General features: G+C 51.6%; 2 protein-coding genes across 4 annotated transcripts in view; one reads left to right on the forward strand and one right to left on the reverse strand.

Annotated features, from left to right (window-relative positions):
* A1CF (APOBEC1 complementation factor) overlaps positions 1–27948 on the reverse strand; it is a 503111-nt gene that overhangs the window by 26496 nt on the left and 448667 nt on the right. For 2 of the 3 annotated variants that reach the window (XM_066324330.1, XM_066324332.1), the window contains exon 1: positions 856–947. The exons of the other annotated variant lie outside the window; for it this stretch is intronic. The gene's annotated coding sequence lies outside the window, so the exon portion shown is untranslated. Of the gene's footprint in view, positions 1–855; positions 948–27948 lie in introns of those variants that run through there. 3 annotated transcript variants of the gene reach the window in all.
* The window catches only part of PRKG1 (protein kinase cGMP-dependent 1), a 374077-nt gene continuing 368452 nt past the window's right edge, over positions 22324–27948 (forward strand). Inside the window, exon 1 of the mRNA XM_066324329.1 lies at positions 22324–22750. Coding sequence (XP_066180426.1) covers positions 22485–22750 — 266 coding nt within the window. The 5' untranslated portion in view covers positions 22324–22484. The remainder of the gene's footprint in view (positions 22751–27948) is intronic.

The raw sequence follows: 27948 nt of genomic DNA on the forward strand, positions 1-27948 counted from the left end.
GAGCCTGGAAGAAAACATTCGATGCCTAATCCGGCAAATTTCTCGCTTGGCCCCTTTTTCTTGGGAATCAGCTTCTCCCTTTGGAATCCTTCTTCTCTCGGGCACAGCTTTTGCAGCTCTGTCACCAGATGCACACAAAACATCCCCCAAAATGCACACAAAATGCCGCCCAAAAGCCACTCTGCGATGCTGAGCCCAGCCTCCTTCCCTAGTGTTTAATTTGCATCCCCATGGACACCTTGAAACCATCCTTCCTTCCCTGCCTGCTCCCACCCAAAACTCCTGTTCCAGCTGAGGGAAAGAGCTTGGGAGGAGCATTCTGTGCTGGGCAGAAACTATCCCTGCTGGTTGGAAGGGATTAGGGAAAACTGAGGGGGTTGTAGGAGCAGCGACTGCCTTGGCTAGGGAGACTGATCTCTGGCAAAGAGAAGGAGGGACACCAAGTTGGCTGGGGAGATCTCTAATGATTAAGCCCCAGAAAGTTGTGCTTTAACAAATCCAGAGCGAGTCATGGCAGGGAAAATCCCTCCTCTCTGCCTGGCCTCGTTTTTCAGGGAAGGAGGACAAGCAGAAAATCCCCTCTTCCCATGGCTTTGCCAGGTAAAAGAACCGCACCGAGGCCCCTCGGGAGCCCTTCTGTGGCCACCCTGCTGATCCCAAAGCCAAGCCCAGTGGTGTGGGGCTGTGTGGGGGTCCCAGCCCTGCCGGAGTGGGGCAGCTCCGGGCTGGGACTCTGATGCCGGGGCACTTTTGGGGTGGGAGGCTCCCGATGGAGCTGCTCCTTCCCAAGCCCACAGTCCAGCCCCGACTTGCACACCCACTCCCAGCCCCCCAAAACTCTGAGCAGCCTCCTACCTGAGCAGTTTTGGAGCTGGCCCCCCGGCAAAGAGGTCTCTGTGCTTGTGGGGAGTTTGCGACGTGTCACTGCGGTTATTCCCTAATCATCATATCAAACTCCAAAGGTTCAGCAGCCCCGGGGCTGCTTTACAGTCCCGTGGGTTAAACGTTAACCCGCCCTATCTGCCAGCTCCCTCCAGGCCTTTGACCAGATAGCTGCCTCAGACAGCACCCACCAGGCCCAGCTTTCCCTAAATAAATGCAGGGCACCAAAGGCAGAGCCCAGTTTAAGGGTTGGGGTCATTCTGGCACCGGTTTGCTCCGCGCTGATGAGTCCCCAGCAGAGATGCTGGGGAGGAGGGACACAGCCTTGTGACACCCTTGGGCTTTACAGGAGGTTTGGGTTTGCTGGAGGAGTGAGAAATCCTTTTTGGTGGAGAAATTCCTCTCGGTGGCCTAAGTGAAGCTGCGGGTTTGCAGAAATTGCTACAAAGACGTTATCCAAGCAAAGGCTCACAGTGAGGAAAGGCAGTGCGGGTTTGGGGAGGCTTTGTTGCACCCAGGAAAGGCTGTGAATAAATCCAGCAGCCACGAGTCTCTGCAGGGGCTGGCTTCCAGGTGGGGCAGCCTCTGAGCATCCTGAGTCCTTGTGCCACATCTGGTGATGAAACGGCTGAATTGAATGTTTGGTTCTTTACAAAATCCTTCTGGACCCTCACAGGAATGAAATGGGCTACCACAGGACTTCAGCAGAGGGATTTAATGGAATTATAGAATTGTTAAGTTCGGAAAAGATCTTTAGGATCATCAAGCCAAACCAGCACCACCACCGTGCTTGCCACTAAACCATTTTTCTCATATGATGTGCAAGTTTAGGGTGGGATCCATCCCTGGAACTGCATCCTGCTGTGGCTGTCTCTGATTTCAGAGCTGGAGCACGACCAGACTGGGTCATGGTTTGCCATCCCAGAGCTGACCCCCACCACACAGACACAGTCCCAGGCTTCATTTGCAGCCCTGTTAAATGAAGCATTTGTAATTAGGTGTTGCTGACGCTTCAGGTTTGGAAAAGTGCCATCCCTGTGTTTGCTCAGCTTTAAAAGCATGAGGTCTCCCTGGAGGAGGAGATGACAGGGCCTGGATCCCTCATGGAGAGCAGCATCTCTCCTTCCTCCCTGCATCCGCTGTCTCACGAGGGTGCTGCTCCTATTCCCGACCCAAACATGGGATTGCTCCCAAGGGAACATCTGCCATCTTCTAGCCACCTTTCTGCAGAATTTAAGGGTTTAAATGCACATTTTGGAGCACATTCAAAGGAGATAAAACCCCCAAACCAGCCCTTCTCAAGCAGTTCTGAGCACCTCTCCCTGAGCACACTTTGGGATCTGCTGCTTCTCCTCGTCAGGGATCAGGGCAGAGCCTGGGAGTGGCAGATGTGACAATGGATTTTTTTCCCTTGTCAAACGGATTTTTCCTCTCTTTAGCATGTCCTCCTGTCCTGTCCTAAGGGACTGGTGGGATTTGCTTAGTGGGACACTGTGTTTCAGACTGAAGGCCCCAGTGTGCCACTGAGCACTTCAGACTGCACAGGAAAATGAGCTGAAGTCGTTCAGTGACCAATTAAATGCCTCTGCCCTGGAATTGTGACAGTGGGAGGAGAAAACCAGCTCTGTAAAATCAAGTGCCACACACCTTCATGGGCTCAGCACCAAAAAGAGCAGTGGGGGGAATGTGAGGTGTTATCTGAGCGCAGTTAACGGACCTCTGGTGATCTGTCAGCAAGAGGGGATGAAATGAAGGTGGCCATGGCATGGACATAAGGCAGTTTGGGATGGAAAGCCTCATTTTGGGATAAAAACGCCACAGGTGTGAGGGAAGCAACACATATGGACATGGAAGCCATTCTGATGGCAGAGGGGTTGGAATTTCAGCATCATCTTTTGAGGTTGTGCAGGAAAGGCAGCTGTGATGCTTTCCTTCCCTTGTCTTCCTCTCTCTGCCACAGATTTGGCTCAGAAGACAAGAAGTGATCAAGAGAGGTGATTTGTGCTCATGTACCCTTGAAAGCCTCTTGAGAGGCAGAGTGGAGCACCCCCAAGAGCAGCAGCACATAATTGTTTCCTTCTCCACAATCACAGCAGCAGTGGGCTGCCTCCCCCAGGGTTTGCCTCAGCCTGCCAGGTGGGATTAGGGAAAAGCACTTCCAGCTCAGGAAAAGCAACACTTGAGTGGATGTCACCCCTTTGTGTTATTTATTTACCGCCACAAACCCCCTAAGGGGGGCCTGATCCTCCAGCTTTCCCTGGAAGTGCTGCACCAAGTTTTCCAGGATGTCCAGCAAGGGGTTTATGGCAAATCTCTGGCTGTGCCAAAACCCTGCTGGGGATCAGCAGCTGTCCTTTAACAGAGCAATAAAGCAAATAAAAATATCCTTGGCGTCAGGAGGGGTAGGATCAGAGCCCAGCCTTGGAAAGACAAGAAATGGGTGATGTTGAGAGCATCTCCTGAGTGCTTGGTGGAGACACCCTGGTCAGACAGACCCTGCTGTGATCCAGGCGTGTGGATGCTCTGGTTGGTGACATTCCCACTGCAGAGACTGCTGGAAGTTGGGGAAGAAATGGAATGCTGCCAAAACCCTCTGAATTTTCCCAAGTCAGCTACAGCTTTAGAGGGATGTGTATCAGTTATTGGGGAGGGTTCTGTGTGTGTACAAAGAGAGATTGTTAAGCACCACTGCAGCTCATTATAGCTCTCTAAACATCACAGTTCTCCCTTTCTCCCCAAATAAATCTGCATGCTGCAGTGCCACTGCGCTCTGTAATTAGGAACAATTCAATTGAAGTCTTAATGCTTTCCAAAAAAACAATCCTGTGCCTCAGCAGCCTGACTCACACACTGCTAGAGAGCTGCTGCTAGGCTGAAAAGGAATTTATAGTGGAGCAAACAGCCTGCGTGTATTTGTATTTAGAGATATGAAAACCACTTGGTCCTAATTCCAAAACTGAGATTAGGTGGGGGAAAAAAAATATTATGTTAAAAAATGGGCAGAAATGAGGTTTCTGCACCTCTTTCCCTCAAGCTTGGGACTCTCCAGACCCTCGAGTTGCCAGTTTCTCCTTGTTGTGGCTGAGACATTTTGGGTTTGTTTGTGCCATGGAGAAGCAACAATTGCACCTAAAGGGTGCTGGATCGTGCTGCTGCCAAAGAAAACAGATTTAATTATAAAAGTCTTGTGTGCCTGCGGCTTCAAGATAAATCTGTGGTCATAAGTATTCCTTTGATTTAGGATAGTTTGATATGCCCTGTGTTTGTGTAAGGCTGATGTTGGGATATGGATCAAATATTGACACTCTGCCGCCCCATAAATGTTTTGCTGTGAGCCAAATGACTTCTCTAAAGCTGTGGTTACAACTCCTTCAGTCTCGGGTGTTTCTCCCATGCCTCTGGATAACAACAGTATAAATAATGGCTGTGCTGTTCCAGCCTTGTTCCACAGTGCACTGCCAGCCTGAATAATCACAGCACGGGAACAGGCTCCTGAACCTGCACACAGGAAAGTGGGAGCCAGCAAGCTCAGGAAATGCCCTCATTCCCCATTTCTCTGCTCAGTACTGGCTCCTAAAATCCGTGTCCAAAAATAAATGCAAAGTAAGTGGTTTCAAACTGGAGCTGGTGGCAGCAGCGCTCCTGCAAACATGTTTGACACGAGAAGTGTTTGAATCCTGTCCCTGCTGGCACGTCCTCCCCTCTGGCAAAACATTCTTCAAAAGGCATCGTCAGACCCAAATGCTCAGGAAGCTTAATTGGAAGTTACGTTCCAATATTTTTGGTTCTGCGGACAATTTCCCAGCCTGCCTCCCCACTTCTGCCCCTGCAGCTTCTCCATGCTGAGACTGTGACTTCCACCTGGTCTCAGGGTAAAACAGGGGCATCATGGGCCTAAAACTACCAGGAACTTTAGAAACAAGCTGTAAATTTATCAGAGTTCTCCCATTAAGTACAAAGGCAAACCTTGAAGTCACAGGTGTTAAGATTTATGTAGTGCGCCTTAAAAAAGGAAACCCTTTCTGCAAAATGTTACAGAACCCCAGACTGGTTTGGGTTGGAAAGGTCCCTGAAGCTCATCTTCTTCCACAGGCAGGGACACCTTCCACTCTCCTAGGCTGCTCCAAGCCCTGTCCAGCCTGGCCTTGGGCACTTCCAGCTCTTATTTCAAATGCATTCAAAAAACCCGAAAGTTCTGATAGTAATGGTTTTACACTGAACAGAAGTGAAAAGCTGTAATTGGATTTACTGTACAAATCACTGACAGTAAGTCCTCTAATGCTGTTAGGACTCCTTAAAATAATAGACTTAAAGCTCTCTCCTAGCTGAAACCAAAGCTCCCAAGGCAAATAATTACACTTGAAGACCAGATGTGGTTATTTTGCAGCACCTTTTTGTGGCTTGTGAGCGCGCAGGGGAAAAGCCTCGGGCTTTTTTTCCTTTTTCTTTCTGTTTCAGGACAAATAAGTGGGATGGGAAAGACAAGGATTTGCACAGGTCTTTGTTTGTTTTGGAAGGACACCCTGCACAAAGGTGGAGTGAACTCAGTGTGCCCCAGCCTGCCTGGCTGCCTACAGCACAAATCCCAATATATCCTAATAGATATAGTTAATATATCCTACCTGGGAAGGGAGAGCTGCTGGGGAGAAGGAAATGCCCCAGTGGCTGGGTGCAGGTGTAAGGAAAACGGGGTCAAGGCCACTGGTCCAGTTTATTGGTGGAGGCAAAGGGGGGAGGTAGGAAAAGTGGTATTGATCTGGGGATATAAGGGCACTGATAAGGAAATGGGAACAATTTGCATGAAGAACTGGGCAAGAGTGATAGACAGGAATGAGGCCTTCTTTAATGCGCTTATTTTTATAAAAGTGTATTACTTTTATGTTAAAAGTAATGCACTTTTAACAAACTTAAAAAGATGTTGTTGGGCCTTGAAATTTTTTTTCCTCTGCTGGGAAGCCAGGGAGGAAAATGAGATTTTTTGCAAGCAACAGGCTGGGACTTGTAAGCCAGGCCTAACCACTAAGCTGAGTCTTTTACCTCTTCTGGGCTTTGGCCACATGGGGAGACAAGAGCAAATTGTTTGTGACTTGTTTCCTTCCACATAGCTTTTGCTTTTTTCCATTTGTGTTTTTCATCAAAGCACATTTCGTACCTCCTGTGCCAGCCTGGTGGATGCAGGCATTTGTGGAATATTTCCCACTCCACTTTTTAAGGGTGCCCGTGTTCTCATGACTCACTGTACCTTTCTAATGTGCAATAACTTTCTTCTGAAAAATGGTTCTGCAGCACATTGAATTCAGGTGTGTTGTACCATCCTGTGGGATGACAGAAAAGCACTTGGGACATCCTGCTGTCATTAAGGAATTGAGGGCAGAAGTTTATAGAGCTGGTACAGAACCCTTATAGGGAATTCAGGGAAGAAATAATGGCTGGGATAGGCTTTGATATCCTGAGTGGGCTTTGTTAGTCCCTGGTTTATGAATTCATTGAGAAATTGGATCCTAGGTGAGTTTGGATTGGAAAGGACCCTAAAGTCCATCCAGTGCCACCCCTGCCATGGGCAGGGACACCTCCCACTGTCCCAGGCTGCTCCAAGCCCCAAAGTCCAGCCTGGCCTTGGGCACTGCCAGGGATCCAGGGGCAGCCACAGCTGCTCTGGGCACCCTGTGCCAGGGCCTGCCCACCCTGCCAGGGAGCAATTCCTGCCCAATATCTGCTATAAACCTGCCGTCTGTCACTTTAAAGCCATTTCTTGTCCTGCCACTCCATGCCTTCGTCAGATGTCCCTGTCCCTGACTTTCCCTGGGGCAGGAAAAGCAAGTCAGGGTTAACTTTGGTCTTGCTCAGGCAGAGGTGCTGTGGAGAAGATCAGGAATGTGTGGCCTGTCCCAAACCACCTTAGGGATGAAGTGTGAGACGGTGGCTATGGGAAACTGTAAAAGGAATTTAAAAAGGCTCCTGAGACCCGAAGACCCTTGAGAGACAACCAGTGGGTGCTGAGCATTCCTGGGAAAGTGCTGAGCAGGGAATGGGTGGCCAGCTCCTCCAGCTCATGGGTCCAGTACACAGGTACTGCACAGAGGGTACACAGAACACAGGTACTCACCTACACAAACTGCAGAGGTGCCAAAGTGGGTGTGAAGTGCCCCACTGCCCCCCTAAATACAGACAGCTCACGGCGGAGACTTCCACACCTCTGCTCCAGCAGCCTCGAAGTGCTCACAACCCAAAATAGTGCTGGCCAGGGGCTGGATTTCTTAAAATATTTCCCTAAGCCTTGCTCTTTTTCCGGTGTCCTTTCCCCAGTGGGTTGGTGGGTGGTCTGTTTGCTGGGTTTGGGTTTGCCCAGGCGTGGCCCCGAGCTGGAAGGGTCGGGGTTGTCCTGGCAGGGTGCAGAGCTGGGTTTTGGGGTAGGGGGACCTCGATGGACCCCGGCTCAGAGGCTCATCCCTCCTTCATGAGGCTACAAAGAGTAGTTCAAGCTCGAATCATGAGGCTTGGCCCCTCTGCCTGGGCTAAAAGTGAACTTCCTTGAGGGTTTGGGTTTGGATCCAGCCAGCAAAATCCCGCTGTTGGAGTTCAGGGGGGCTGCCAAGCTGTCCTAAATTCAGGTGGGTGGTGGAGCTCTATCTCCCCCCCATGAGGCCAAATGTGAACAAAAAAGGGTCTGTGATGCAGGGCAGCGGTGTTTGGTTTGGGATGTGCGACTCCTAACCACAAACAGAGTCAATATTTAATAGAAAAGGATGAAAAAATAGTAAAAATGGTAGTTTAGGCAGAGCTGTGTCACTTCAGCATAGGTGTAAGGGGTATCTTTTGTCCTTTCAAGTGTTTATTTTATTTTATTATTTTTTTAAATTACTCTGGAACCCTGGTAGTTTTTGGGGTGTTGCAGTTTGCTGCTCCAGGAGTTCTGCCAGCACCATCCCCTGAGCTGCCCTGCAGTCAGGGATGGCGAATACACTAATTTTGGGCGAATGTTTTTAAACAAGCCCTTTTGAGCTGTGGCCGGACTTGAACCTTCAACTGTCTCCATGTCTGGTGAAAAGAGTGTTTCTTTAAATAAAAACTCACACCACCACTCCAGAGCAGAATCTCAGATGGGTTTGGGTGGGGAGGGAGCTTAAAGCCCATCCAATGCCACCCCTGCCATGGGCAGGGACACCTCCCACTGTCCCAGGCTGCTCCAAGCCCCAAAGTCCAGCCTGGCCTTGGGCACTGCCAGGGATCCAGGGGCAGCCACAGCTGCTCTGGGCACCCTGTGCCAGGAGGAATTCCTTCCCAGTCTTTCAGATAAGCTCTGTGAGGGTGGTGTTGGAGGCACCTTCTCCTTTCAGAGTGATCCTTGCTCTTCCCATCACATCAGATTCCTGCTGCGGATGGGGTGGCTCGGGATGGTCTTGCTGGACAAACTAAACTCCATAAAAATGCCACCCGTCTTTGCTAGGAGCAGTGCCACCATCCTGGACTGGACTCGCCCAGTTGATATTCTGTCATTTCTTCAAGAGAGTTCCAGCTCTGGCAAGGTGTCATTTTCCCACTGGGAAAAGTGGCTTCTCAGGCAGCTCCAGCCCAGCTTCTACTTTGTCCATCTTTCCTGGCAAACCTTGCTAGCAACACTTATGTCACATTCTGCTTTTATTTCCCCTGCTCTGAAAGCAGCCAAACTTCTCCCAAAGCTTCGTGCAGATGGAAATTGCTGAAGCCTCTCCAGCACCCAGAGAGAAATTACAACTGTGAGACAACACACAGCCCTGGGCCTTGGCTAGAAATGGCACATTCCAAATATTTTAATTGCTGATTTGTATGTTTGAGAGAAAAAAAAAAAAAAAAAAGCAAACAACCCTTCAGGTGCTGTGCAATGCATGTATAAATTCTGAATTGTAAATAAATATCCTCCCTGGGAGCTGAGATTTTTTTTTTTTTGGCATTTTATCAAGCAGTGAGGTTTAAATGGGAATCCATTCAGCTGGACTAGAGAGCCACCAGGATGTCTCTGGGATTTTGGAGTGGAATGGGGCTCCCTGAGCTGGGCGGGCCTCTCCTGATGTTGGTGTCCATGAAAACTGAGAACTGAGAGCATCCAAAGGGACCTCTGGAGGGGAGATGAGCCAAGTTACATGGAGCAAACTCAAGGTTTTGTCCCATTCGTGGCCTGCAAGAGGATTTCTGTTGTGAGAAGGTCACAGATGAATCAGAGCTGCTTCTCCAGCCTTGGCAGAGAATTCCTGCTGCCCAGGCTTTGGGCCTTTGGGCAGGGATGCTCTGTTCCCAAGGAGGATGGTTGGTACCTGTGAGGTTGCTCAAATAACTGAGAAGATTAAATGTGGATGAATGTGATTGAGATAGATGTGACAGAACTTCTCATGTTGGAGGAAAATAAAAACACATATTTAAAGTGGGAAGAGTCCAGGTAGAATAGCACAGGTGCCTCACACAGACCTGAAGCCAGGTTGGACTCTGCTTTGTGCACCTTGGAAATTGCTTTTCACAGGTCCTGGCTTCTGTCAAAGAGGCATGGAAAGGTTTTGTCCCCAGCCTGGAGCAATCACGCAATGCTGGCTGTAAAATCCCTCCAGGTGAGCTGCCAGCAGCTTTTCCAGGGACACCATGCTTTGGGAGCAGCTCTGCCTATGGGAATGAGCTTGAGAATGCAGGAAAACAAAGCCTCTAAAAAATACAGCTGGCTCTTTCTTCATCAACACACCTTCGCCTGGGTGTCAGACAGGAACTCTGGAGAGCGATTCTCCCTCTTTTCCCTTTCCAAAGTGGTCGGAATTGTCCCTCAGCTGATGGATAAGGTGGCTCCTGGGAGCAGAGAGTGCTGACCTGGCTGTTCCCAGGCTCCAATATGGGAGCAGCTGGTGCAGAAAATGCTCCAGTGCAGAACAAACCAAGCGGAGGAGAAATACTGATTTAGGTTTTTCCAAAAGGCAGCTGGTTTTGTTGGTTTTGCTCACTAGGTTATGCAGATGCTCCCTTGGTGTCGGAGATTTCTGATGGAGCTGGTGCTCTCAGCTGTGACTGAAGGTATAAAAAAGGCCACAAATATGGCTTTGACTTCAGCTAAAAAGTAATAAAATCCCACCAAAAGACAGACAAAACTGTCTGAACCAAGCTTGCAGCAATTTCACACTCCATACATGCAAGAGCTTTCAGTAACCGTTCAGTAGCATCAAGAATTCTTCATTTTTCACTGTAAATATTTCCTAGATTAAAAATAAAACTCCGAACAATTCCCCAACTGTGTGTGGCCCTGATGGATTTGTACTTCCTGAGAACAATTTAATCATTTTTCACCTGAAATACTTCAGGTTTAACTGCCACATTTAATGACTGAACTTTTAAGCTGTAACTTTCATGGTGTCTTTGCAAATCTGGAGGGTTTTCATTATTCCTTCTCCTCCCAAGACAGCAAGAACACGTGGTGAGCAGAACAGGGTGCCATTCCTTAGTGAAAAAAGGGTTTAGTAATGAAAACTCTATTTTTAAGGAAACTAAACCTGAACACCTCTGTTGGGAGAGTTTGCAGGAGCTGAGGATCATCTTGGAATGGTTTCTCCGCTCAGCAGCTTCCAAAAGCAAAAGTCATGGATGCTGAATGTTGCTTGGGATTTTAAACTGAAAATGCATTTAGAAAGAAGAGAATCCCTGAGGGAATGGAGGTAAAAATAGCTGCAAAACAAGGCAAAACAGAAGAGGAAAAGAACATTGATATTCAGTATATTCATTTCTCACGGAGCCTGACGTTAACAGCTCTGCTGGGAAATTACATGATTGTTGTTAAAATGCAATGGAAATCCAAATAATGGCTGGGAAGCTACAGGATGTTCTTGGAGGATACAAGCTTTGCTGGAAGAAAATGAAATAAACAGTTTGGCTCCAACACCTAAATATTGATACAGAGATATAAAAGTTGAGGAGGCTTCACAGACCAGCACGTGACGGGGACGTCCCAGGGCACTGGGCAGGCTTGGAAAGTCAAATATTCTCTGTCCCAGTGAAGCAGTTGGAGTTCCTGTGGTGTCCTAGAAAAGCAGGATGTGAGCCAAGAAATAAAGGAATAACAGCCCAGAACAAGGGAGTTAATGACTGGGCTGTGCAGGATTTGGGCTGCAGCAGCACAGCCAGGAACGGGCTCTTAAAATGGCCTGGCTGAGGGGTGAAAAGGCCCCTGGAAGAGCAGCCCTGAGCAGCGGGGGATCCCCACCCTCGAGGACAGCCCTGGGGCTCCGTTCCCAGTGCTCCCAGGCTGCTGGGAATGCTGGCAGATGCTGGAGCAGAGCGGCCACATGTGCTGCCACTCCGGGAGAGCGGCTCCTGCGCGGGTTTGGAGGTCAGAGCAGCGCAGGGCGAGAGGCACTCGTGGGAAAATGTCCCTGCAGTTCACGGGGACATTCCCCTGGCTGTGCGAGGAGGTGGCTGCTTGCCCCTCAGTCACTCGGGGCTGACATTCCCATACGGATCCCGCAGAGCCGCTCCTGGCCCAGGCCCAGCTGGGGATTACTCGGAGTCACTCCTGCTCAGTGTTCCCGTTACAGCAAACCGGGATGGGCCCTGTCCTGGGCTGTAGTACGGGATGTATTCTATCACCATCTTCATGAACTGATGAATCCAATTGTTGGAGCAGTGTTCCTCCCAAACCCCTCCCTCTGGGGTGCCTTCAGCTAATGGCCCATCAATGCCTTGCCCATGACTCACAGATCACTCCCTCCGGCAGTTATCTCTCTTTAATGGGCCATCAAGGAGCCTCTGAATGACCCATCATCCCACTGTGAGATGCTCCGCCCAGGGGGAGGAGCCAAGCATTCTCACCTGGATATAAGCTGGGATTTGGGACAGTACAGGCCACCTTCACCCACTGGATTCCCAGAGGACCGGAGCTACCAGACCTTTCTACGGGATCGCTGCTTCAGGAAGACCACCTCGCCTGGACTGCTTCCATCGCCCTGATCAGGTTGTATTCTGACTTTGTCAGTGGTCCTTTTGTATTATTGCATTTATTTTATTTTACCTTTTTTCCCCTTTTCTTTTCATTAAATTGTATTTCTGACTTGGAGCCTCTCACTCGTTTTGTTTTCAAACCACTACAGGCCCTTTACCATGGGACTTTCCCGACTGCTTCGCCACACTCTTGATTTTCCAGAGCCGCTTCTCTCATGACACGAGTTCCTTGCTGCTGTCATCTCCAAGCTCTGCATCCAAAGGCAGGACACCAGCAGGCACGAGGATGGAAAAACGGGCTCTGCCCCAAATCCCGCTGCCCCAAACACGCCCAGGCACAGTCAGGCTGCTCCTGGAGCTGACCCAAAGTAAATTTGGAAGGTGCTGAGGAGGAGCAGCCCTTCAGCGGCATTGCCTTCCCAAGATAACCATCAGTTGTCACCCAATTTTGGCACCCAGGGGCAGGAAGCTTTTTAGATCGGTCACAGCCGAGATGCTGAGCATTTTCCAGGAGCATTTCTGTCTGGGAATAGCCAGCGGGAGGCTGAATGGATTTGGGGCTGGCCAGGTGGCTGCCACAGCTGTGCTGTGCTGCTGGATGTCACCCCCTGCCACCTCTGCCACCAGGGGCACAAGGGGTGGCAGGGCTTTGTTTCCCTCCTGCAGAGGGGAAATGCTCTGGGGGGATGAGTTTTCCTGAAAGGTGGAACCATTTTTATTATTGATTTACAACTGCCAACATTTTTTAATATATGTATATTTAAAATGTGTAGTTATATATATATATATACATACATATATATATATACATACATACATATATATATATATATATATATATATATATATATATATATATATATATATATGAAAGGTGGAACTGTTTTTATTACTGATTTACAACTGCTTACATTTTAAAATATATATATTTTTAAAATGTGTAAAATATATATGTCTATATCTAAGAAAGGTGGAACCATTTATTATTATGATTTGCAACTGTCTACATTTTTGAATATATCTTTTTAAAAATGTGTAATAATATATATATGTATATGTCTAAGAAAGGTGGAACCATTTTTATTATTGATTTGCAACTGCCAACATTTTTAATACATGTTTTAAAAAAATGTATAATAATATATTTGTATATATACAAATGTACAATGATAAAATGTCTAATAAAATGTGTAATAATAATTGCACATTTAAAAAATAAGTAGAGACAGTTCAGAAAAGTCTTTGCCTAGATTTGTAATAAGATCAAGTGATGAGATATGATGAAAAAGGAAGCATTTATATGGAATCATCTGTTTATAAGTCTGGCAGAAAGTGACTTTTTTTTTTTTTAATGCAGTTACGAGAAAACTCTGAGTTTTTGGTCGCATTCACCATTTTTCAAAAATCACCCTGTGCTGAGTGGGAGGGAGGATATACAGCCTTATAAACCACAAATGCAGAGAGGGAAATTCTTCTGGGATAGCAGAGAGGGGGGGAAAAAACCCAGCAGGAATTCAGGCGTAGATGTTGAGAGCAGCTAAATTTGGATGCTGGATTTTTGCAGCCCTAACCAGGTCCCACATGTGTGGTTTATTTTTCTCCCCCTCTTTATTAAAAAGAAAACTCTTCGGTCTCCGTGGTTGGAGCATCCAGTTGTGAAAGTGCCTGCAAAAGGGAGAGTTAATAATATTTATCTAAAACATGCCAGAGCCCACGTGGAATCTGGGAGACTGGGCTGGATAAAACCAGTATGAAATCCCTGCTATCCTGGGAGTTGCTGGAGGGGCTTCTTTTTTTTTTTTTTTTTCCCCACCAGCCTCTTGATGCTGTGGAGCAGTTGTGGTGAGAGCATGGATGTGATGAGACCCCTGTAGCCAAAGGAATATTTTTAGCTTCCTCGTTTTCCTTAAGGAAAATGACATCCTGCTTGCGACATTCAGAGGATTATTTTAATTTATAATAATAGGGGAATAAGTTGAAGCTGTGGGACCATTTCCAGGGCAGTGTCACAAAGCAGCAGTGAGAAAAACATGCCCAAAATAAAGAGGAAGATACAAGGAAATATTTCCAGGTTACTGCTTGAAGAAAAATATTTTAAGTGGGATGTCACTTTATTTTATATAATTTTATTATATAAAATAAATAATAAAATATAATTTTATTATATAAAATAAATAATAAAATAAATATATAAAATATATTATATAAAATAAAATAAAATATTATATATTTTATTATATATTTATTATATAAATACTCCATAATTATATATATATTATATATATATAATTATGGAGTATTTTATATAATCCTAGAATGGTTTGGCTTAGAAGGAACCTTAAAGCTCATTTCCTGCCCTGGGCAGGGACACCTCCCACTGTCCCAGGCTGCTCCAAGCCCCAAAGTCCAGCCTGGCCTTGGGCACTGCCAGGGATCCAGGGGCAGCCACAGCTGCTCTGGGCACCCTGTGCCAGGGCCTGCCCACCCTGCCAGGGAACAATTCCTGCCCAGTATCCCATGCAGCCCTGCCCTCTGGCACTGGGAAGCCATTCCCTGTGTGCTGTCCCTCCATCCCTTGTCCCCAGTCCCTCTCCAGCTCTCCTGGAGCCCCTTTAGGCCCTGGCAGAGCTCTGAGCTCTCCCTGGAGCCTTCCTCTCTCCAGGTGAGCACCCCCAGCTCTCTCCAGGGCAGAGGGGCTCTGTAAACTCATGAAATTTCACAAGGAAAAAAAAAATTTGGGCTATTGGAATAATTTCCTCTGACTTACTGCACGTGCAGTGTCATTGTGCTGGAAGGTTGGACGGGTTATAATTACCAGCAGAGAGTGAATTCAACCCAGTTTCCCCAGCAGCACTGGGGTCAGAACTGGATGGTCGTTGTTAAGGTCTCCCTTCCAACCCAAACCATTCTGGGATTCCATGGAAAAGCCTGAGCAGCATCACCTGGAGTTTTCTGGGATCCAAAGGAGTGGTGCATTTCTTGCACACCTTCATTAGCTGCAGAGTGTGCAGGACACACAGCACAGACATCTTCACACTGCTCATGCCACAAACCAGCTCCAAGGTGCTGTTTGAAGGTGTCGGGCAGCAAAAAAATCCAGTGACAGGCTCAGAAGGAAGTCAGCACAGTGGCTGCTCCATGGCAGCATCTCCAGAGTGATTGGGAAGGCTGATTTTTTAATATAAATATCATTTAGGGAGTTACTCTGTGGTGAAAAGGCCCATATCTGTTAGTAAAGTAGACACTGAGGAGGTGACACAGTTTATTAAATTACCCAGCGAAATAGGGACTAAAAAGATCACTGAAGAAGGAAACAGCACAGAATTAATCCTTCCTTTTTTGTGGCCTTAAAATGCCCTCCCACTGAAATCTTCTGCATCCATAAGGCAGCTCCATCCCTTAAGGAAGCTGCCCTGAAACTTCAGCTGATGTTATGTGATTGGGTGGGGAAAAAACCGAGTTCAGACTTTTGCCACTATTGAAGGAGGTCATAAACGCTGAATATTTTCTTTTTTTAACATGGTTGGGGATTACCGCCTTCATGCAGCTCCTCCAGATCGCACAGGGCTATGACCTCGAGTCCATTCTGCTGCTGCTGCAGAGGCTCTTGGCTTGCAAAAGCCAGCTCGGAAAGAGAGAACGGTGGGGGTTGCAGAGGCGGAGTAGAAGGCAGGATATTGATTTTATAAAAATCCAGCATCACCTTTGATACTCTGTTAAAGTTACACCAAGGGGCAGCTGGCACGGCTGCCAGCGGGATGGTTCCGGCCCCGGCCCGAGCAATGTCTGCGTGCTTCGGGCTTGCAGGGCGAGCTGGGATGGGAAAGGCGGGCGCTGAGCGTTCCCGGCTTCAATAGCTGGCATATTTTACATATCTGCTGCCTGTAAACTGTCTTCTCTATGGTGCCTCGTAGCAGAGAAGACGCGGGGAGCCAGGAGAAGGAGCTCCGGCCGAAGCCGAGGTGTTTTTTTTTTTTCTTTTTTTCCCAGCAGCATTTTGTGTTTCTCCCCCTCTGAAGGTGCGGAGTCGCTGCTGGGGATGCACACCCTACGGCGGGACTCGTAACGGGGGTCAATCCTTCGGGACTCCTTCCTTGGGGATGGGATCGTGCCCTTTCCCCGGATAAACCCCCCGGGTCCCACTGGGCTGGCTTTAAAGCGCCACTGACGAAAGGCACCAAGAATGAGGAGGGTGTAAAGCGCTTTCCAGCACTCGTAGGAGCAGCCCGGGCTCCAGCCGCATCATCCTCACCTATAACAGCGACTGTCCCTAAATTATCGGCGCCGTGTTAGCGCCGGGGAGGCTTGGAGAGGGTTTATCCCTGGAAAACGGGTCTGTCCGGAGCTCAGCCCGGGGGGCGAGGCTGGGGCGGAGCCGCTGCTCGGGTCAGCTCCAGGGTCTGTGCCTCTGGATCCAGGGGGTGCGAGATACATAAATTCCCCTGCTTCCCAGACCCGGGCTCAGTCTGCGTCTCCCTCTGCATGCCCTGAGGAGATGCTGAGCGTCCCTGCTCCTGGCCGGGCTCTCCGGGCATCCTTGGTGGGCACAGACAGGAGCGGGATGTCGCTGCTCCTGTACATCGGGGGTGCGCAGTGTCGCTGTCCATGTCCTTCTAGTTTCTCCTCCTGCTGGCCCCGGGCTTCCAGCCTCTCCTCTTGCTGGCCCTGGGCATCCCTGGGGCGCTGCCAGCCGGGAGGACAGCGACGGGACGTGCGCAGGCTCCCAGCTGGGATAAGGATGCAGGTGGGGCTGCGGGAACCTCACCCCGCTGTCCCCTGCCGCTTCTGGCTCTCTGGGGCTCCTTGCAGAGGCTTTTCTGGGCGTTTTCGCTGCCGGCTGTTTTATCTCTGTGCTTACCTCAGATGAAGTTGTTCAGGGCTGAGGCCAGAGCCTGCCCTGGGAATGTTGTGGGTAGGGCCGATGGATGCGGAGCGTGGCTTTGGCTCGGTGTGGGGACACGGGGGAGGCTGTGACCCCACAGGGTTCCAGAGGCTCTTGCTCTGCGATTTTGGCCTCCCAGGAGCTGCCCTTGAAACAGTTGTTGGTTATGGAATGGTGACGCTCCTTGGTGACTGGTTGAGCTGTCAGTGAGCTCATGGAGTCCAGTCACCGGCTGTTCTTAGTGCCATCTAAATCTATAAAAACATATCAATGTAGCCTTTAATCTAGACCCAGAGTAGATTACTGAGCATGTTTTACCATGTGTGTTTTCCCTTTTGTGCCTCCCGAGGCAGCCGGGATATGAATAATGAGCACATGCTGCACTGCTCACGCTCTGCAAGCCCAGAGTGCCAGGGTGGGGAGGCAGCCTGGGACCCGTTCCTGCTGTTTTCTGCTGCAGAGGTTGGATTTCCTTTAAGTAAAAGCTCTTCTCAAAAGAGAGTCACAACCCAGTATCTCCAGTTGAGGGCCAGTAACGTGGTGAGGGCTGGAGAAACTGTCATGGGGCTGAGGGCAAGGGCTTAGCCGGTGATTTAATTCCCAGAAAATACATCATTATCCTTAACCCACTGCATCCTCGGGGTTCTCTCTCTGTGCTGCTGGTCCCTGGAGCCGTGAAACAACTCAAACCAAAAGTGGTGCTCCGGGGGTAAAAACATGGAATAACACAGCTCCAATTACAAGAAGTGTTTGGCCGGTTTTTGAAAACCTCTTTTGGGAAAGTTGCATCCTTCCTCTGCTGCATGTGAGATAGTTGTGGGGCAAAACCTGCATTTTGGAGCAGTCAGGTGGCTGCTGCATGATGGAGATCCCTCTGCTTTGCTCATTCAGGAAGGCTAGAAGTTAGGGAATGGCAGCAGCTAAACCAACATGAATGATTTCAAATCCCCTAGGGATGTGAAACTGCCTCAGGCGTTGAGAAAAGGGGATCCTCCTTTCCTGACTGGGTATCCTGGCAGAAAGGCCACAAGCCTCGATAATTAAATAGACAGAGGACACTCACATCCATAATTACATCTCTAAACAGAAAATAAAGAATTTCATTGATAAGACAACACAAAACTGCCACAGGTGATCACGTTTTGAGAAAAAAGTTCCTCTATCATGTCGAAAAACTTGGATGAAAGTGATGGTTGTGCAGCTGAAATTGTTTAATGAATAATACCAACTCATTCTGTCTCATTCCCAGGAGACCATTTTTATCCTTAGATTAAGATACTCTTCTTCACCCTGATTTTATTCCTACACAAGTTAATATTCTCCTGGGAAAAAAACATAAAGTCTGTAAAATCAGCGATGAAACAAAATAATTTTGTTTCAACCCAGTGCCCTACACACACACAAAGGACCAAGAAAACCCTGAGAACTTGCCCAGTGAAAATAAAAATCTCAAAATGAAGCTTTGAAGCATCTCAGAAGTAATTAAAACACACCAGGAAACAATCTTTCTGCCCTTGAAATGAACAAAGTACCTAAAGCTGCTCCTTTCTGTGGAGCAAGGGGTTCTCAAGTCCATAATTACATACACAAATAGAAAGTAAGGAACTGCCCTGATAAGAAACGTTTTCTTCCTTCCCTAACAAAGAGGTTAAAAAAACTCTTACCTCAAAAATCTTAATTTGCCTTAAAAATAGAAATTAGGGAGTTGCTACTCCACCATGAACTCTCCAGTGTGGAGGAAGTAGCTACAATACCAACGGCTCTGTGACTCCAAGACCTGGTCGTCTTGAACTGTCAGTATTAACTTAATTAAAAGCGTCGTTAGAACCTTAATTGCAAAACATGCCAGGATGAATAACTGTGCTGGACACCTATGGGGGATGAAGGCTCCCCATCCCCAAGGGCTTTGCCCACCTTCCTCTTCCTCAAAGCCAGCTGAAGCTGCTGTGCTTTATTCCCAGCCAGGTGTGAGGGATCCTCGTGTTCCTCCTCCCGAGGCCAAGGCAGGCACCAGGTGAGGATTGAGGGTGGTTGCTGCATTTCCTGTCCCTACCCAAGGCCACATGTGCCCCATCCAGGTGTTTTCCACCCTGGGCTTTTTCTCTTCCCATCCGGCTGCTTTGTGTTCATTCTCACTGCAGCTGCTTCTCTCCTACTCATTCAAGGCACCGTGAGAAGAGGAATGCAGGAATTGCCTTTCAGGCTGAGCTCCTGTCCCTGGGACAGGTTCCACGGAGCCGGGTTTGGAGGAGACGGGCAGAGATCCCTCCTCAGGAGGCAGCTATGTTTGATCCTGAGGGGAACTGCCCCCTCGGGGGTCTTTTTCCTTCCTGGATGACTTTTTCCTTCCTTTGGCTGAAAGGAGATGTTATGCCCGTTTTTAGGCTGGAATTTTCTGTCTTGCCAATGATTTTGCTTCTGGTCTTCTCCAGTTGTGACGGGACCGTTCTGGTGTGACCCCAGGCTGACTAAGGCTCAGGGATTTAGGGAGGAGCGGTGTCAGTCCCACCCAAGAGCCTGCCCTGTTCCCCCACACGCTTCCCAGCCGGTCGTTTGGAGCCAGCCAACCTTTCCTACGGGATGGACCCGCACGGACCAGGCCCAGAGCAGCAGCATCAGGATGGGAATCCTTTATTTGGGGTCTGTGGCGCATCACAGGCTGGTCTCCACGAGCCACGGCCAGGAGGACGGCAGCCACTCGGGGCCCTCGGTGGGTTCCTGGAGCACCATCAAAACCCCGATGCCCGCCGCGTGTCCCTGCGCCGCTCCCTGCGGCTGCTGCGCGCTTTTGTGGCCGGGGCTGGCCCCGAGCGGCTCGGGCTGTGGCCGGGTGCAGCGGCACGCCCGGAGCAGCCTGCGGAACAGCGAGGGCCGCCGCTCGCCGCCCGCGGGCTCCGCGGCCCCGGGGCCGGCCGGGGCAGAGCCCGGCGGCAGCGCCAGGCCCTTGGTCTGCGTTTGCCGATCCGTGTACAGCCGGACACGCGAGCGCTGCCGCAGGCGGCCCGGGCTCTCGGTCTGCATCTCTCGGTCCGCGCGTTCGGCAGCAGCCGGGGAGCGCTCCGGGGGCTCTGTCTGGGTCAGCTGGTGGACCAGAAGCGGTTCTGGCTCTAAGGAGGCAGGGGTGGAGGGTGTGGAGGACACTGCCAGGAGGCTCTCCGGCGTGGCCTTGCCCGAGCAGGCCGCGCAGGTCCTCAGGCGGCGGCACTGCCGGGCCGCGGTGTTGGCGGGCGGCGGCAGCGGGACGGGGCTGGGCGCGCCGGAGCGCCGGGCCGAGCCGGGCCGCTTCCCGGAGCTCTTGGAGCCGGGCTGCTGGCGGGAACGCCGCGGGGGCTTGTCCCCACGGCCGGGCGGAGCCGGGCTCTGGGGCCGCTGCACCTGGAGGCCAGAGGAGAAGGAGACGCGAGAGGAGAAAGAGACGCGGGAGGTGCGCGATGGATGCGGCGGCTTCGGGCTGGTGCCGGCGCCATCCCTGCCCGTGTCTCCAGCCCCATCCTTCAGCAGGCTGCTCTTGGACGGCTGAGGGCCGAGCCTGCCCTTCTCCGTGGACATCCTCTGGCAGCTATCCCGGCGAGCTGCAGCCTCCGGAGCGCGGTGTCCTGCGCCGCTGGAGGGCACGGCCCGGCATGCTCCTTCAACAGCCCCGGCACCGCGGCGTCACACGGCCCCGGGGCCAGCCCCGGGCCCCGCTGTGTCACAACGGCCCCGCCAGGCCCCGGTGTCACAGCGGGCACCGCCAGCCGCCTTTGTGACACAGCCACGGCGGCCGGGAGTGGCAGCGCCGGGAGCGGCGTTCCGCTCCTGGAGACTTGGTCCTGCTGGGAGCGTGTGGGGATCCCGGCGCATCCCGGGGAGCGGGGCTGGTTGAACATCCCCTGTCCGTCCCCGAGCTCCCTGCGAGGGCCGGGCTGTCCCGGAATCCCGGCTCCGCTGTGCCGCACACGAGGTGGCGCTCTCTGCCTGCCAATAGAGCCCGACGCGCTTATTGTTAATAATTGTTAATTCGTTTCCCCTCTCCCCCAGGACTGCCTGACCCCTTGGCACCAGAGATGCTTCCAATCTGAGGATGGGACAGCTCCGAGCCCGGAGGTCCGCAGCCACGCGTGAAAGGCTGGAGGCGCAGACACAGGAGTGCAAAACCACCCCCCAATCTCCCCTCCTTAAAAGAGAGACGCTGCTAATTGATTTTTCAACCCTTAATTTAATACTCCATCGGAACAGCCTTGTCCTCCAGCTCAGATGCTTTGCCCTCTCCTTGCCCTGCCTTAGCAGACCGAGAAGTCTGTCCCCGAAGTTGTGGCACAAGATTCCATGGGTTGGAATGTGGACCCTGAGCGGTTCCTGAGCGCCCTGAGTGCCTAAGGTCCGGCTGTGGGGGCTGGGAAAAAAAAAAACAACAAAAAAACAAAACAAAAAAAACCAAAAAAACAAAAACAAACAAACCAAAAAAAACAAACCAAAAAAAAACCACAACAACAACAAACCTCCCTTTTTTTGCCTCCAGCAAGGGGCTCCTGAAATCCCTCCTTGGAAACAAGAGTGGTTTGGGAGGGAAATGTGATAGGGGAGCTGATGGTGCCCTTTGCCAGCCGGCATTAAAAATTCATGTGCGTGATGGGCTCTTCCAAATAAGTCCAGGAAGGATGAGTTCCTCCCTCGCTGGACGTGCCGGCAAAACACTGCGGCTGCCTCCCCCCTCAGGTGCCACCAGGGTCCCGATGTCTGTGCCTGGGGACGGGCTCTGCTCCCCTCAGGGCGTGGGGTGCACGTTGGGCTGAGGGACACCGGGTATCTGGAAAACTGCGTGTCCCACAGGATGGTGGGGCTTGGCTGGGCTGTGACCTGGAGAGCAGGGAGCGAGGAAACCTGGTGGGAAGGGGTGTGGAGTCCTGGACGGGGAGGGATGCAGGCACCCGGGAGGGGTGGGATGTGGGGAAGGATTGCTGGCTGGGATGTGCCGTGCCCCAGCCGTGAGGAACGCGGGATAATCTGGGCAGGGAAGGATGGAGGGAGGCGTGCAAGGTGCCCTGCCAAATGGGGATACCCAGGAGGGACCAACAGGGCAGTGCTGAGGGTAACGCAGCCTGCAACGTGGGGTGAGGAGAGGGGTGGGATGCTGAGCTCCTTGGGGGGCGGGATGGGATGTGGAGAGCCGCGGTGCTGAGCTTCCGCGGCGGGAGGAATGGGATGCTGAGCTCCCGAGGAAGGAGGAACGGGATACTGAGCTCCCGAGGAAGGAGGAACGGGATGCTGAGCTCCCGAGGAAGGAGGAACGGGATGCTGAGCTCCCGAGGAGGAAGGAACGGGATGCTGAGCTCCCGAGGAAGGAGGAACGGGATGCTGAGCTCCCGAGTGGGCCGGGCCGGGATGTTGAGCTGCCGGGGGCCGGGCCGGGCCGGCCGGGGGGCGGCTCCACGTGGCTCATTAGCAGGAGGCAATTTAATATTTATGAAGTGTTCTTGTTTGAATCCCAAGTCTTCGGCTCCAGTTACAAGGAGCTGCGTCACCCTGCGATCACATGGTAATTGTTGCTATTTCCAGGATCCCAGGCTCGCAGAGTGGCACAAGAGCTCTTTCCCCTTTTCTTGTCCTTTTTTCCCCGCCGTCTTTTCCCTTGTTGGCCGCTGTTTTCGGGGCGGTTTTTGCTGGCCCCGGGGCGGGCTGGGCGGGCGCGGGGCGATGCCGGGGCCGCTGCCCTGAGCCGGGGCGGGCGCAGCCGCTCCGCCGCCCCTGCCCGGGAGCCGCTCCGTGAGAGCGGGACCGGCCCGGCACCCCCAAAATGACCGAGCTGGAAGGGGACTTCACCAAGCTGCTGCTGCTGAAGGAGGAGCGGATCAAGGAGCTGGAGCGGCGCCTGGGCGAGAAGGACGAGGAGATCCAGGAGCTGCGGCGGCGGCTGCACAAATGCCAGTCCGTGCTGCCGGCCCCCAGCCCGCACATCGGGCCCCGCACCACCCGGGCTCAGGGCATCTCGGCCGAGCCGCAGACCTACCGCTCCTTCCACGACCTCCGCCAGGCTTTCCGCAAGTTCACCAAGGCCGAGAGGTAGGGATGGCAGCCCTTTTTATCGCCTCTCCTGCGAGCCCCTTTCCCGAGCGGGGACGCCGCGTCCCCCCGCCGGGGACCACGGAGCGTGGCCGGGCCGGGAGCGGCTCCGAGCCGCCGGGAAGGAGCCCTGCGGGCGATCGGACAGCCCGGACCTCCCTCCTGCCTTCGCTCTTCCCTTCCCCGCCGCGGCTCCCGGGGGATGCTCGGCCGGAGCGCGGGGGGGCGGCCGTGCCTCCCCGGCGCTGGGAAAAGTTTGCGGCGGGGCCGGGAAGTTGTTCCGTGGCTGCTCGAGAGCCTCCAGCAGCTCCGGTGGCCCCGTTCTCGGGACAGGTGGTACCTCCGCCCCCCATTTCGCCACCCCGTTCTCCCCAAAAACGAGCCCACGCTGCCCCACCCGTGCTTTGCCTCCAGTTACCCCGGTGGGACTGGCCGATCCTAGAGGACCTTTTCCACAGTAATTATTCCATGATTCTGTTTCCCTGCGCCGCTGTCAGGCGCCCACAGAGAGGTTTTTTGGGGGGAGCATGGGGTCTGCATCACTCAGCCCGGGGTGTCAGGGGTTGTCCTTCTTCCACCTATGTGGGAAAACTGGGGCGTGTGGTGCTGTGCTGGCTGCTGGGGAGGTTGATGTGATGGAGAACTTGGGAGGCTGTTGGGTGTGAGGGAGAAGTTGTGTGTGACCCTGCTTTGGGCAAAAGCTGAGGCTGGTGCTTCTCGAGCAAGGGACGCTCTGGTGTCCTCTGTGGGAGCGATTAATTTCAGCAGAAATCCCATTCCTGACGGGATCAGTCCCGCTCCCCAAGTGTGCCCTGACCAAACTCCAGCCCTTTCCTCCTCACCTGGCCCCTGCCTCTTAATGGTAATGAGACCAGTGCTCAAACCAGGAGCACTCGGCTTTGGGCTTTTTAGTTCATTGTTACTCTTTTCCCTGCCGGTGGTGATTTAATAAAGCAGACTGCTGTGCCCAGGGAAGTGTGTGAGTCTGAGCCGAGCGTGTCCATTTGTCCTTCCCTGGGGGAGCACATCCCTTTGCACCCCTGCCCAAGGCAGAGGCCAGGTGTTGTGGATGGAGGAGAAATTACGTCCAACTTTTCCTTTTGCTGTCGGATTTTTTGGAGGCAGTGATCATCCGGAGCCTCCTCTACCACAGGGAAGGTGACAGTGACCTGGCACCTGTGGTGAGGGCAGGGACTCGGTGTCCCCACCCTGTGTAATTCCTTATTTAAGAGTTGTTAAACCTGCTCTAATGAGGTTTAGTCCTGGCCTGAGGCTTTCCCGTGCTGTTCCCAGTTTGGGCTGGCAGGCCAGCTGCAGGAAAAGCTGTGTCCATGTGATGCAGTGAAGGTCATTTGTCCCATCCTACATCGTTCCCATCATCCACAGATGATGTTCCAGCAGGCGGGGAAAACTCCTGGTGGGGCCCGTGTGCAGTTCCAGGCTGGAACTCCATCCCCTGGCCTTCCCCCGTGCCTCAGCCTTGCTCGTGGTAGCCATGACAATGGTAACCAAGCCAGTCTGGGACTGCTTTGGGGTTTTAATTCTTAATTCTTCCTTTAATTCTGCTTAATTCTTCTCCCGTCTCGTTGCCGGGAGAGCGGCGGGCAGCTCCGGGGTGTGCTGAGTGCGCTGCACCAACAATTTCCCTTTTCCCCCGGTTTACCCCCCATGTCCTTCTCCCCCATGGGCCAGGTGAAGGTGTGTTTTCCACGGGCAGCTGAATGATCCCGTTCCAGGGTGCTGTGCTGGGATCAGGGAGCAGAGGGCTGTGCCGCAGAGGCCTGTGCCAAGAGCATGATGAGCTTTCCCTGCTCCCGATGCCGGCCGGAGGCAGGAACAGCCCTGGCTGTTGCCAGCTCCCCTCAGTGTCCCCAGGGCTTCTGGAACTGCTGACAGCACTCGGCTGGTTTATTTATGGGGGAGCTCATGCACCTCCAGCAGCCTCCTGCCTGTGCTCCAGCGACAGCAGCATCCCAGCCCTCCATCCCACATGTCTTCAGCTCCCTGGGAGGCTGAGGATGGGCAACACCTCTTTTCCAAAACCCACAGACAACTTCCAGACCATGAACCCCCCCAAGAGGATGTTCAGGCCCTTCTGTTCTCAGCTGAATGCCAACAGAAACCTTTTTATCTGGGATCAATCTCCAGACACTTTTTCGTCTCTGAGGATAAAGATGTAGTTATTGACAGTATATTGGATTGACAGTATATTGACAGTATAATTGGATTTATTAATTGTGTGTCACATACACCAACGTGTAAAACTGTCAAGGGGTTGAAAGCAGCAAACTATGGGATGACAGGAACTCCAACAGGGATAAATCCCAGGAGTTGGTTTAAATATGTGCTGGCTCTTGTAATGCACCCATGCAGCAGGGGTAGAGTTGCGAAGGCTTGCAGAGATCCAAAGTGTAAACAGAAGGGTGGTGAAGGATGTGTTATCTTTGGTCTGGAAGTGTGTTTTTATGCTGTTGTTCCTTCTTATAACAGGGAAATACAAACTTTAACAGCAGAAAGCATTGCCGTGTTAGCTGGCCAGGTGTATAGAGCTATCTGTGTATCTATATGCAATCTGTAAATTAGATTTTCTGTCAAAATAGTCACTTTCTGTGCCAGTTTCCAAAATAATTCCTCCCTGTTGTTCCTTGATCCGTTCCTGCCAGCAGTGATTTGAGTTGAGAGCGGAGCCACACTTCTTGTAAATGAGTCCTTAATTTATTTATGGCCAGTGAGTTTTGATTCACTTTTACCCACAGTGTCTGGGATCACACAAGGCCTCGAGGCTGTCTGCTCCAGCACTTGCCGGTCCCTTATGGCGACACAAAGAAGGAAAACCAGTTTGTCCCTGTTTTTCCTGGCAGGGTGGGAGCCATCCGTGGATGATGCAGCAACCCAGGCACTTTGCTAAAGTGATGCCCAGTTGCTAAGCAAAGGCACTGCAGATGATCGATGATGCAAAAAAGTAAATGCTGAGGTGTGGCAGAGCCAGGGCTGAGAGCTGGGTCAGCCCTGCCTGTCCCTGCACCCAGGGGTGCTCATTGCTGCCTCCCCAGCACCCAGAGATGCTCTGTGCCCTGGGAGCCATCGACCCGAGCCCTAATCCCACCTCCAGATCATCCTCCCTGGAAATTCCAGCGGCTGCCTGCCTTAATTCTGAGGTGCAGTGTCTAATTCCAGCTAAATCCTGCGTAGGTGGGGGTGAGAAGCCTCCTTCAAACCAGGGTGGCGCGAAATGACTTTGGGAACTCTGGAATGTTTTTGGAATAGGGACTGAATCTTTGCTGAAGCCCAGGCCCTGCAGGCAATTCCACGTTTTGTGTGTGGTTATATCCTCAACTCCCCAAATGCAGCTTGGGCTAGGTTTTTCCCTGGGTTTTCCCGGCCAGTTTCAGTCTGACAGTGCTGAAGGTTCAGCCTCAGCATCGTTTAAGACAGATGAGTTTCCCCACCCCGCTCCCGCTAATTTACCCATCCTTCTTGGCTCCCTAACTTTTTCTGCAACTTTTTAATGGATTTTTCCCCCTTTTTCACTTTATTTCAGGAAGTGTTTGCCACAAGATGGCAGTGGGGTCTAACATTTAAGGCAAGGTTTTGGGGTGTATTGTGGTTTCAGCCTCCCAGTCCTGGGCTGGTCCTCCTGCCTGTGGTTTTCCAGATAAAATCAGGCATGAATCCTTGCTTCTCCTGCTTCCACCTTCCCTGAGGTACTGGGGGATACTTTGCCGAGGGCGTGTTCACCCAAGGTGCTTAAACTCGGGATTCAAGGCTTTGGGTGGTAGTGGGGATGGGGGATTGGAGTGGATCCTCTTGACTTTATGCAGCAAAACTCGGGATAAGCTGGCATTTGCGGGTGGCTGTGGAAGGATCAGTCCATCTCTGGGGTTTGGGTATTGCTCAGACCAGGATCAGCCATGCCTGGGATAAAAACTGGGCAGCCTAGGAGGTCTCCAGTCCAAAACTCAAGGCAAAGTCCCCTTCAAAGCTGGACTGAGGCTAAAGCAGGGGTGTCCTGCACAGCCCTGCAATTGTCCATCACTTTCCCCGTCTATAACACTTCTGTCTCACATCTCCACCGCCCCTGGAGCTGCTCTGTCGATGGCCTCCAGCCCCTGAGCACAGCAAGAGGGATCTTCCCCCTCCCTGGAGCCGTGTCCTTCCTGCCTGAGCCCCTTTCTGGGAACCGAGCTGCCTGCCTGCGTTAATTTAGCCATGATCTCATCAGCTGCCAGCCACTAAAGCGATATCGATCCTGCGCTCAGCCTGCCCGTGAAAAACAACCCAGCTGCTTCCCCACTACCTGGAACCACCCTCCCTCGGGGCCTGGGCCGCCTGCAAAAGGAGCTTTAAAAAAAAAAAAAAGAAAAAATTATTTTTTTTACTGGTGGGAGAGCAGTGCGTGACCTGTGGCCAGTGCGTGACACTTCAGCTAAAGAAGGACAGTTTGGGACTCTGCTCGTGCAATGTTTGACACCACTCAGCAGCTCTGTCTGGAACAGTTCAAACAGGGAGCTTGTGCTGCATCTGAGTCTGCTGTGCCTCTCTGTAAGGGTCAGCATCGCTTTGCAGAGCTCAGAGAGGAAAGATAGCAGTGGTTTGGCCATTAATTACGGCTCTAAAAACGCCTCTCTTCCTCGTTTACCCATCCTCAGTCCGGTCCCAGCCACTCCTGATGAGCTGCAACAGCAAATTCCTTGGATGCTTCACCCCTGGGCAATCCCACCAAAGATCAGAAGGATTTTATTAGCTGGAATTATGTTGGCAGAGGAGGAATTAACACTGTTCTCCTTGCTGCTTGTGTTGGGAGTGCGTGGCTGCTCCAAGGGAGGGAAATACAGAGGGAAGTTTGACAGGGTTGCTTAAATTTGGGGGAGAGCTGGAAAATATTCCAAAGAGGGTGGTGGAAGTGGGAAATGGAGCCTTTGCTTGGTCCTCTCTGCTCATTTGGACGGAGCAACTTGTGGCATGAAGCAGTATTGAGTGAAGAAGGGGGCTGTCACTGCAGGGAGAGGTGTGACATCAGCCCCTTGAAAAGTCCAAGGTCAGACAAATAAGCACAGGAGGGTTTTAGAAGGGGAGAGAAGCAAATGTTTATGGTTAATCAATGGAAATAATTTCCTGTCTTTTAATTTTTAATGGGCTAAACTCACTGCTCCCCTCCTTCCCTGGGCATCGCTTCCCTTTGGTTTACAGGAGACCTG

Source organism: Sylvia atricapilla, chromosome 8 (genome assembly GCF_009819655.1).
Source record: "Sylvia atricapilla isolate bSylAtr1 chromosome 8, bSylAtr1.pri, whole genome shotgun sequence".
NCBI classification, from domain to species: Eukaryota; Metazoa; Chordata; class Aves; order Passeriformes; family Sylviidae; genus Sylvia; species Sylvia atricapilla.